The sequence below is a fragment of the Hyla sarda genome, chromosome 8 (genome assembly GCF_029499605.1).
Source record: "Hyla sarda isolate aHylSar1 chromosome 8, aHylSar1.hap1, whole genome shotgun sequence".
Classification (NCBI taxonomy): domain Eukaryota; kingdom Metazoa; phylum Chordata; class Amphibia; order Anura; family Hylidae; genus Hyla; species Hyla sarda.
In genome coordinates, this window is record NC_079196.1 from 58799545 (window position 1) to 58811349 (window position 11805).

At 42.6% G+C, this 11805-nt stretch overlaps 1 protein-coding gene across 1 annotated transcript in view; it reads right to left on the reverse strand.

Annotated features, from left to right (window-relative positions):
* LNPK (lunapark, ER junction formation factor) overlaps nucleotides 1–11805 on the reverse strand; it is a 70371-nt gene that overhangs the window by 46384 nt on the left and 12182 nt on the right. Inside the window, exons 2-6 of the mRNA XM_056533483.1 lie at nucleotides 8482–8560; nucleotides 5947–5988; nucleotides 5221–5408; nucleotides 3887–3945; nucleotides 2608–2648 (exon numbers count right to left, since the gene is read on the reverse strand). Of these exons, the coding sequence (XP_056389458.1) occupies nucleotides 2608–2648; nucleotides 3887–3945; nucleotides 5221–5408; nucleotides 5947–5988; nucleotides 8482–8508 (357 nt within the window). The 5' untranslated portion in view covers nucleotides 8509–8560. The remainder of the gene's footprint in view (nucleotides 1–2607; nucleotides 2649–3886; nucleotides 3946–5220; nucleotides 5409–5946; nucleotides 5989–8481; nucleotides 8561–11805) is intronic.

Consider the following 11805-nt stretch of genomic DNA (forward strand, 5'->3'; position numbering starts at 1 on the left):
CTTTAATTTCCTGGCAAATAACCAATTTTAAATCCTCAGATATGAGCGGTTTTTCGCACCACTTTAGCAATGCATTTTTTTACATAAAGCTTTGCTATACTTGTAAGGTAATTTAGCTGAACACATGACATTTTTTTAGGCTTAGGTTTTTGAGATGGTTCCTTGTCTCCCTGTGGAAGAGAAAGGAGCCTACTAAGTAACAGAAGAAAAAACCTCAATCCATATAGCAAAAACATATGTAGGTAAGATATCACTTACAGGAACAAAGCTACAGGCTGCTCAGCAGAGTCAGATCTGGAGGAAGCCTGTGAGTCCATGGTTAGAGTAGAAACACAGCATAGACAAAGAGGATGCTGGTTCCCCACCTTTATCCTTGTAAGTTTAATATGTTGGCGCCCTGAAGCATCACTTCTGCTCCCCAGCACTTCTGCTGTCCAGAACCAAAATTCATATCCAAGTTTCCAGCAAAACCGCAGAAGATGCTGCACACGTACGCCGCCAGACAGGAAGTGCCACAGGACACCGCTACAGCATGCCGGATCGCTGAAAGCAGCACCCGAACAGCCTCCCCTGACCGGACACGGCAAACAAAGGTGAGAGTCCCGCATGAAGCACAGGCTCCCTAGAGCAGCAGGGAAGAGAGGAAAAAAAAACTCCCTCATGAGCGCAGTACACACTCCCAGAGGTAGGAGAAAGGGGACCCCAACGACCACTAGGCATACAAAGGGAAGGGAAACATGAATTATACCGATCCCAAGCCCACAGGAAACAAAAAAATAAAAAAGGAGCCCAAAAATAGACTCCCACTCTGTCCTGGACCTAATAGGAACAGGAAAATACTGGGGAAGGTGTCGGGAGAGGGGCTTTTAACCTCTGTTTCCTTTTTCTATTAGGTCCAATGGGACCATCTCATGTGGGCTGTCATGGTGGACGAAGTGTAAAATGTATTTTACAAAATTTGGGTAGATTAGGACAGACACCAGTCAGTACCAGATACTGAAATAAGTTACTATGCCCATGCTTAATTTCATTTATTTTAATTAAAGTACATTATTATGGGGGCAGACGTGGCTATGGGGGCAGCTTTAAGACATATGCTTTACAGCAATCCCCACAGACACAGGAAAAGAATGAATCAAACCCTAATTGAATTCTATGGGAGAGTTTTCTAGCCATGCTTTCTGCAGTGATCTCTGCAGTACAGAAAGTGTGAGCTTTTTATCAGACCGAGTGACCAGAATAAAAACTCCAACATTTCAGGACAATTTTTATAGTAAAATAATCTGATTGGTTGCTCTGAACAACTGGTCAGTTTTTCCTGTGTGTGTTTAACAAAAACTTAGATTATAGGTAATTTTCTGATGACACATTCTCTGTAAGGCTGCATTCACATATCGTTTTGTACATACGGGCGCCAGATCTGGACGGGGGAGGGGCAAACCTGGCGCTCCTGTACCCCAGCCGGATCAGCCCGTGACTCCATTTACTTTAATGAGCCGACCGGAGTCAAATGGTGACTCCGGTCAGCTCAGTTTTGGCCCGTATGCAGTTTCCTGACCGGACCTAAAACCGTAGTATACTACAGTTTTAGGTCCGGTCCAAAACCACATACAGGTTAAAACTGAGCTGACCGGAGTCACCGTTTGACTCCGGTCGGCTCATTAAAGTAAATGGAGTCACGGGCTGATCCGGCTGCGGTACGGGAGCGCCCAGTTTGCCACTCCCCCAGCCGGATCCAGTGCCAGTGTGTGAAAAACGAGATGTGAATGCAGCCTATGATGTAGTGTATATGTAATGATCTTCAACTCGTATAAGGTAAAGCTCAATTTCCACTTCCTTAAAACAGCCAAGATGACTTCACATACATTTTACAACCTCCTTTCCTCACCTTACTTGCTTAAATCAATGTCTATGCTACCAGGATCACAGAATTTTCAGAGCTAACAAGTTCCCTTTACAGACAAGATATTTAAGACTTAAGATATTGAAGTTACTTTAGTGTTATCTACCAGCAGGGAGTAAGAAAGGGGGAGCAGAAATTCAAGCTTCCTCCTACGCTGCCCTATACTGAACAAATGTAGTGTTAAAGGAGTACTCCGGGATAAGAAAACTTATCCCCTATCCTAAGGATAGGGGATATGTTTCAGATCGCAGGGGGTCCGACTGCTGGGGCCCCCGCGATCTCCCGTACGCGGCCCCGACAGTCAGCAGCCAGGGGCTGTGTCCGACCACCGCATGACGCGGCAGCCAACACGCCCCCTCAATACATCTCTATGGGAGAGCCAGAGCACTGCAATCAGAAATGTATTGAGGGGGTGTGTCGGACGCCGCATCATGCAGTGGTCGAAATTAGCTATTTCGGCAAAGAGCCGAGAGTCCCAAACAGGAGAGCCGAGAGCCGAGAGTCCCATACAGGAGATCACGGGGGGCCCCATAGGTCGGACCCCCCACGATCTGAAACTCATCCCCTATCCTTAGGATAGGGGATAAGTTTTCTTATCCTGGAGTACTCCTTTAAGTCTGCAAAGGAATAAAGACAACATTCATTTTGAGAAGACCCCAAATCTAGAAACTACTATACATATTTAAAAAAATATAACTACTCACTATTTTTTTCTTTTGTGCTTTCAAGTCTTCAAGTGCATCATCTATAATAAATTAAGCAAAAAAAAAAATATATAAAAAACTGTTTAGTTGACTTGTTTTAAAGGGTGTGTTCTCTTAAGACTGTATAGAAGAATCTGAACATTGTTTCAAGTATCAACAGCCATTTCTGTTCTATAGCACATTTCTCTTACGGCTGGACGTAGTATGGTAGCCAATTTCCAACCATAGCTCTTTCCTAGTCAACAGGTTTTTTAGCTATTCAGAACTATAGTAAGCGGGAGGACAAAAATAAAATCTTTCTAGATATAAATACACACACACACACACACACATACCTCATTCCAGATTTTTGACCCCTACTCTACATTGGAAAAACATTTGTCAGGTCAGACACCATACTGACCCAAGAAACGTTATTTAGTTGACTTTGACCATGCCTGTTTTTACATAGAGTAGTGTGTTAGTGTGTAAATTGTCTCACTGGTTCAAGTGTACAGGAAATCAAATGCAAATAAACCGATCAACCTGATTAGAGATGAGCGAACTTACAGTAAATTCGATTTGTCATGAACTTCTCGGCTCGGCAGTTTATGACTTATCTTGCATAAATTAGTTCAGCTTTCAGGTGCTCCCGTGGGCTGGAGAAGGTGAATAGTGTCCTAGGAGAGTCTTTCCTAGGACTGTATCCATCTTTTCCAGCCCACCGGAGCACCTGAAAGCTGAACTCATTTATGCAGGATAAGTCATCAACTGCCGAGCCGAGAAGTTCGTGACAAATCGAATTTACTGTAAGTTCGCTCATCTCTAAACCTGATCATACAATGAGATGTGGCTCCCAAAAAGATGGATATTTGATTAAAAAAAACTATTGGATATTTGGCAAAAAGGTAAACCTACTCTGCTTTCTATCAACTGTTTAGACACATGATTGTGTAATATAGGGACTGTGACAACCTAAGTATCTGATATTACATTTGATCACCCCACAAACCACCGACAATGCATGACATGTATAAAATAGATATTAAATATAGCACATACCATTGTTAATGTTAATGGTTATAACAAACCAGAAAGAAAATGTCCTTAGCCATCGTGTCAGTAAACCCTCCCACAATACTCAGTGACTGCTTTAGAATATCCTAGGACACAGTGGAATGTTACAGCAGTCACTTAAGAGCATATGGAACAGTCCTGGTACAGAAGGCTCATATGGACAAACAGATTTTTATTTTACTAATTCAAATGCATCAGACTAAAATAAGAATTGTGGACTTACTATTTCTTTCTGTACGCTTTGAAAACCACACAATCAGCAGCGTTCTAGTAAACCATATTCTGTATGAAAAAGTAAAAAGACTTAAAATTACAGGTAATGACCCGGTGTCATTTAGGTTTTACTACAACAAGATATTACTACAAGAATTTCAAGCATAAGAGCTAAATAACTGATGGAAGAAAACACTAGTAAGCCAAGATATATATATTTATTTATTTTTTTTTTTTTTTAATCAACTAAGCACTTCTTTATAGTCTCGTGGCAAAGCAAAAATAAAAAACATCTGGACTGGTTCTAAATGCAAATGCCCTTTTATCAGATCACTAATGGTCACAGAGATTCCCTTCTGCATCCATAAACTGGTAAGTATTACATTGCATTCACTTAAACTGGTGGGCAAACATAATATATTGTCTGCACTTAACCTGCCAGAAAGATTCTTTGCATGGGCACACTGCTCCAGCTAGTAGAGGAAGGTCCTAAGATAGAGTCAAACATTTAGGCAGCAATAGCATACTTCTAGATTTATTTGATAACAGGCTCTTAAATTAACTGCCCAAACAATCTGGACAATTACAGGAGTTATCCAGAAAAAAAAAAAAAAAAAAAAAAAAACAGAGCTAGCTTCTTTCAAAAACCGCACCACACCTGTCCTCAGGTTGTGTGAGGCATTACAACTTTACTCCATTCACTTCAACAGAACTAAGCGGCAATACCACACACACCCTGATCACAGATGTGGTGCTTTAAACCTCTTTGTAACATGTAAACACTTAACATTGGGGGGGGGGGAGAAAAAAAAAGTGCCTATACCATCATTGAGAAATTTGACCACTAAATACAGACAGTACTACATAAACACAGTGCTAGTCTGAACAACAAAAAATACCAAAGAAAATGACAAAGTACCATGCAAAAAAACCACACACAAACACACACCATAAAATGTCAGTCTTTAGTTCACATAAATTGCTTGTTATTAGAGACTAATGTAGAGGTTCTTGTGTATGCCTTGTGCTTGCCTGTTTTATTTGAAGTGACAGACATATAAATCAGTATGGCTGAAAACCTATTTCCACCCTGGAATCATGTTCTACAGCAGCCTACATTTTCAATGAACCCTTTGGCTTTGCAGAGAGAGGGGGTAGAGTCTCGTCACTAAAATTCCCCTACAGAGATGAACCTAATCATCTAGCCAGACTTCAGCAAACACACACACAGGAGTGCTTCTTTAAAAAAAAAAAAAAAAATGAATACATACATAACTAAAAACACTCAGAAAGCACTATTTTAACTCATTTTGAGTAAAACAATTTGACAAGTGAATTACTTACATTACAGGGAATAGCAGAAAGGGAATAATTATTAGCAGCCTTGCCGTTAACCCATCAGGAAGGTACCACAGGTAAACAATAAAGCATGTAAGAAAATATAATAATGTAGAATAGAAAAGTAATCTTGCAATCCAAATCTTCCGCAGTTTCTGGTTCTTTTCCTGAAACTCTTCTAACGACTGAATTTCCTAAAAGATTAAAATTTAGGAAAACAAAAATTATACAATGGTTGCACTGGGGCAAAAACATTTTGCCCAATATAAACTATTGGCCTAACATAAAATGCTTTTCTAGAATAAAATACTTTAGGATAGCAACAGTTCTTGGATGTCAAAACAGGGAACAACTCATAATTTAGAGTAACAATATGTCCTGCAATCTTGAGTAGCCCTGGATTAAAACACTGGATGGAACAAGCTGAATGTGCTGCAGCAGGAATTCTATCCAATGACTCATAGGCTGAAATGGGGAACAGTGCCAGACTTATTTGTCCATAGGTTTCCATCTGGTGTGGTAGCGCCAAACTGAAGAGCTAAACAAGCATCAACCTAAATATTTATTAGCAGCCAAGTTATTAAGATACAGAGATACTGGAGTAAAATGCTGAATAAATCCTAATGATTGCTTGTTAGACTATGAGCAACATAGTTTGAGGATTCTTAAAATAAATATGCCAACAATCAGCAAACAATTAAAAGAAAATAAGTTATTAAAGCTTAATTGTACCTTTTCCATTTTCTCCAAAACTTCAACCGTAGAAGGCTTTGCCTGTTAAGGATAAAAAATAAAAGGTCTATTAAAGAATTCAGTAACTTTATTCCTAATTTAGTGATCAGGCAGAATCACATGGGGCCCACCAGCAGCGTATTTCCCACTGCGGATGCACAGAGGGCAGTCACAGGACTGCAAAGTGCAAAACAGGGAGGGTTGCCGTGAAAATCTAAACCCAGAAGATAAAGTTGCCAACATTTTCGCCACTACGGGGGAAATTTATCAAACCTTATGCAAAGGATCAGTGGAGCAGTTGTTCATAGCAACTAATCAGCTTCCATTTTTAAAAAGGCTGCTGAAAAATAAGCAATCTGATTGGTTGCTATGGACAACTGCTCCACTAAGACCTCAGCAGCTGGCAGTGTACTCATTTTAGGATAAGTCAATCTACGTAGGTTCTTCAGTACATGGAAGCCTGCCCAAGAGTAGAAGATCTCTGTGAGAAACTGATCTCCCAGATAAATGTTGCCCTTTCTTAACACTGTGCATAACGTGCCACTGATTTATTCCAATTTGCTTCTTTTCAGAGACATATCTTGAAACAGTATAAGTGGCACAGACCAGATAATACATACATATGTATCTCACTTAATAGATAGGAGGTAAGCCTGCAGCCAAAATTAACTTGCCACCTATTCACAGGAACCCCCCTGCAATCTCTGGAATGGGACCCAGCTCTGATTGAAGAGCATGTGCGGTAGACACCACGTGCTCCATTAATTTCTATGGGAGCTCCAAAGACATAATCGGCATTCCTATAGAAATGAATGTGCCATGTGTGTGCTGTCTAGCAGCAGATGACACGTGCTTCTCACTGAGCGAGATGGGGTTCCGTTCCGGAGATTGCAGGGGAAGGGGTGCCAGCAGTCAGACCCCCTGCAATCAGCTACTTATCCCCTATCCTGTGGATAGGGGGATGAGTTCAATTTTGGTTGCAGCATCCCTTTAAACTACAGTAAGGCTATCAGAAATCAAAACTAATGTTTCAGCCATCAATTGACTTTGTCTTCTTTCCTGGAAACTAGTGCTCTTTGAAAACTGCACTAAAAGTTGCATGATAAAGCAATTGACAGCAGTACTGTTAGTTTTGGACAGCCTTATCGTTTTGCTGATCTCTAATACCATATGTAGCCTATGTATTAAAATTACAAGTTTCAGAAAGAAAACAGATCTTTATTAAAGCAGACCTAACCTTTCACATGACTTCGTACACAGCAGCCTCATTCTTTCACTGCGTCCATAAACTGCACACACTGTTTTTCGAGCGGAAATGAATGGACAGCCCCACGGAAACACTTGAGTCCCTTTGTTCTAGCGACCCCCACTGATTACAGCTTCTTACATGTCTCTATGACAAGTTACGTGAACCTTTAGGTACACTAACATCACTCCTCTAGATACCGTTTTAAAGGAAGTCACCTACACCCCCCCCCCCCCCCCCCCCCCCGATTATAGGCAGACACGATTTCTATTTTCTGATTGGAAACTAATTTCATTTTTGTACATCATTATGGGAACAGCCATATTGCCTGAACTACTTCTCTGTTAACAGCATTTAAAGCATTACTGTCATTAAAAAAAACTTTTGATTGGTCATGCAAACATGTCAAAAGTTTTCACCAGTCAGGGGTCACAGTGCTGAGACACACACCAATCTCTTGATATAGTTGTGAGAAGAATGCAGTCAAATGCTTCACTCAGTGGTTCAGCGCTCGTTCCGACTCATTGCAGGATATGGGTTCCATTATGAGCCTATAGGGCCAGTTTCCTACAATGAGCCGGGGAGTGAACCTTGTTTTTAACCTATATAAGATTAAAGGTTTAAAGCAGCTATATGGACATAGGAAATAGGCTGAATGGGACACATTGGGGGAGATTTATCAAAACCTGTCCAGAGGAAAAGTTACCGAGTTGCCCATAGCAGCCAATCAGATCACTACAGAGGCCTTTTCAAAAATGAAAGAAGTGATCTGATTGGTTATGTGCAACTCAGGAACTTTTCCTCTGGACAGGTTTTGATAAATCTCCCCCATTGACTTTATTGAAAATCTGTAATGCTTATATTTGTGGCTTATTGCTGGGGAATGCAAGTAAATTCAAACAGTCCATACTCTGTAGGTTAATGCATTCTAAGGACTACTAAACTCAGCAAAATACAACAAGGCTTTTAATTGCTTCATTGCCATTATTCAGGGCACAGGCACTTTGGGGCATACAAGTATCTATAAGATTTAGATTCAACATCTGTTCATTACTACGACATAGGTTGGGGGTATTACTTTCATAGTGAGATTCTCTGTTGCAACATGCAAATGCCCTACTTTTCCTTTACAAATATGAACAATTTCTACATGCTAAGGCACTCTTAGGAGATGGATAGGGGAAAAGTCTCAAACCTAGTGGTCTCCTAAACTCTTATCCTACTGCAACTTGTGCACATTGAATGATGCTGTTCAATGTTATACTACATGTTTGTGGTGACATACATACCTTCCATCTGGAAAGGAGCGCCCCCATTAGATAGCTTAAAATAAATTCAAATCTCTAGTGCCGTGAAATCCACCAAAACCTAAAAAGGAATTATATTCAAAATTAAAAACAAAGTACAGAGTATTAGCCAGAAAAATAAATACATCTTGATCAATGTTCATAATATTAATGGAGATCTGTCAGCTGTTACATATGTGAAGGCAGTAAGTAATGACACACTTCCTATACTCAGGTCATGCATGTCTTTGAGAAATAGTTTAGGATTAGACCCACATATGGTGGATTCGCTGCAGATTTTTCAACAAAAGAGCAAAGTCGACTGTACTCAACAATATCTGTGGGACTGTTTGACCATCATGTGTATGAGGTTGTACAACACTGCCCAATCGAGTATGCTGACCTTTCACACCTAACCTCTTTATTGTCAAGGGAAGTAGGCCCCTGCAAGAGGTTCTGGCAGCCCAACCATAAACAAGAAAGTCCACTTTAAACCTACAAAGCTTAAAGCTATTTGTATGCATTCAAGTCCGATCTTATGCAAAACCACAAAGTTTTGACAACTAAATTAATACTCCACCCCCCCCCCCCTTTCACATCGTAACTTGTGAAACAAGCTTTTGTTTAAGTCTTCATGGTCATCATAGTTTCAGTTTATTGGATCCATGACAGACTCCACTGCTCTAAATGGAGTCACTAAGCTTTTTGTTTTTCCCCATTGTAGACCAGAACACAACATTTTTGTCCAATATAAACCTGACAGAAGGGAACAAAAATTAATGAGAGCAGAGCCTAAAGTTTGCCAAAAACATTAGACTAAAGAGAACTAGGGATCGACCGATATCGTTTTTTTAGGGCCGATACCGATAATCGGTGCAGGTTAGGGCCGATAACTTATACCGATATTGCGGTATAAGTTATCGGCTATTTAACCCCCTGCGACACCGCTGCAGATCATTGATTTAAAGCGGGCGCTTTAAATCAATGATCTGCAGTGGCTTTTGCGGGGCCATAGGCCGCCGCCGCCGCCACCACCTGCTTCTCTCCCCTTACCTGTCAGGGTGGTCCGGGCCATCCATCCATCATTCCTGTAGTGTCCGGGGGCGTTCCGGGTGGAGGGTGGTCCGGTCCGGGCTGTCCTTCTCCGGCGGTCATCTTCTCCACTCCGGGCAGGCTCCGGCCTAGTACGCTGCATAGACGCCGCTGCGCAGTGACGCCCGTGCGCAGCGACTCACCTGACGTCACTGCGTAGCGGCGTCTATGCAGCGTACTAGGCCGGAGCCTGCCCGGAGTGGAGAAGAAGACCGTGGGAGAAGAAGGACAGCCCGGACCGGACCACCCTCAACCCGGAACGCCCCCGGACACTACATGAAGGAAGGATGGCCTGGACCACCCCCATTACGGGTAAGTTTAATTTTTTTATTGACTCGGAGGGTGGGGGAGGGGCCCGACCGGTATAGCGGTATGGGAAAAAATCCATACCGGTATACCGCCTAGCATCACGGTGGGGGGTGCGACGCGGCGGGTCGAGGGGGTGGCAGTCGGTGCGGTGGGGGCGGGGCATTATCGGCTTATCGGCAAGATAATTGCCGATACCGATAATGCCCAAAATCGTGATTATCGGCCGATATCGGCCATACCGATAATCGGTCGATCCCTAAAGAGAACCTGTCATCACTATTAAAATAAGGTTAGTTAAACCGCACATGTAACAAAATACCAACGGAAGCCCCCAAAAGTTACAAAAATCGCATTTTATTTTTCAATTTCACCCTAAATATATTTTTTGTTTCCTCAGATTTTGTTATGAAATGATTGATGTCATTACAAAGTACAACTGGTGATGTAAAAAAACAAGGGCTTATATGAGTCCTTAGGTGCAAAATTAAAAGCGTTATGATTTTTATAAGGGCAGGAGGGGAAAAAAGTGCAAAAACGAAAATTGACTTGGTCCTTAAAGGGGTACTCCGCCCCTAGACATCTTTATTCCCTATCCAAAGGATAGGGGATAAGATGTCTGATCGCGGGGGTCCTGCCACTGGGAACCCCCCGCGATCTCTCCTGCAGCATCCTGTGTCATCTGCTGCACGGAGCGAACTTTGCTTCGTGCCTGATGACAGGATATACAGGGAGGGGAGTATAGTGACGTCACAGCCCTGCCCCCTCAATGCAAGTCTATGGGAGGGGACATGGCAGGCTGCAGGACCCCCGCGATCAGACATCTTCTTCCCATCCTTTTGGATAGGGGATGTCTAGTGGCGGAGCACCCCTTTAAGGCCAAAATGGGCTTGGTCCTTTAGGAGTTAAAGAGAATCTGACCCCCTATTCACCCACACTTAACCCAATACACTGGGAGTGTGGGTATACAGCTTTACAAAGAGGGGTCACTTTAATCTGTTAAGTACAGTGAAGTCTCCTTTAGTGGACACCTAACCATAGGACAGACATTACCATTAGGGGACAAAATACTCCCAATAGGGGACAACCAAGTTTATGTGTCGGCCCTACCTTGTACACAGGGCCGCTGTCAGGGGGTACAGCCAATACCTCAGTAAGGAGCCCAGGCCCCCGCTGCACCCCCCTGCAGAAGTCCCACCACTGAAGCAGAAGACCAATGTTTAAACAGTAGACCCCTACATCTGTCCGTCCGCTGGCCACATCATTCATCCTCCTCCTTCCCGGATTTCGCTACCCCCCCCCCCCCCCCGCCATTTTATTCCCCTGTTCAAAATCATCCCCCCACTTATTACCCCCCGTGCCACAAAATTTCCTCTTGATGCCCCCTAAGCTATTTAATCCCCCTTTATAGCCCTCTTTGCAAATTCATCACCCCCTGTGCCATTTTATTCCCCTTATCCCCTGTGCCACTTCATAAAAAAAGAGTGGGGGGGGGGGGGGGGGGGGGGTGATGAATTTACAGAGGGTAATGAAGGGGGAAGGGTTAGTTTGGTACAATGCACGAAGGAATAAGATGGTACAGGGTATAATAGGGGGGAGATGAAATGATACATGAGGGGGTGAGATAAGTAGAGATTAAACACTGGGAGATTATACTGTAATATCGCTTTTTATAGTGTTTTATAGGTAATTACACTCTGGAGTGAGTACATGACAGTATTTTGTCATTTAGAAAGAATTTTGAGCCTTTTGCCCAATAAGGGACATCTCTCAATAGTGGGAGATTCTATTGTATATGCAGAGTTCTAGCACTGTAAACTTCCTCGCTGTGTTGCTATCCAGGTGCAGCATTGCAGGTGGGGGAGCCAGCTTAGCTCAGGCTCCCCTGCCTCCTCCATATTTTCTACCTGCCCGGTCCCCTCATTATTA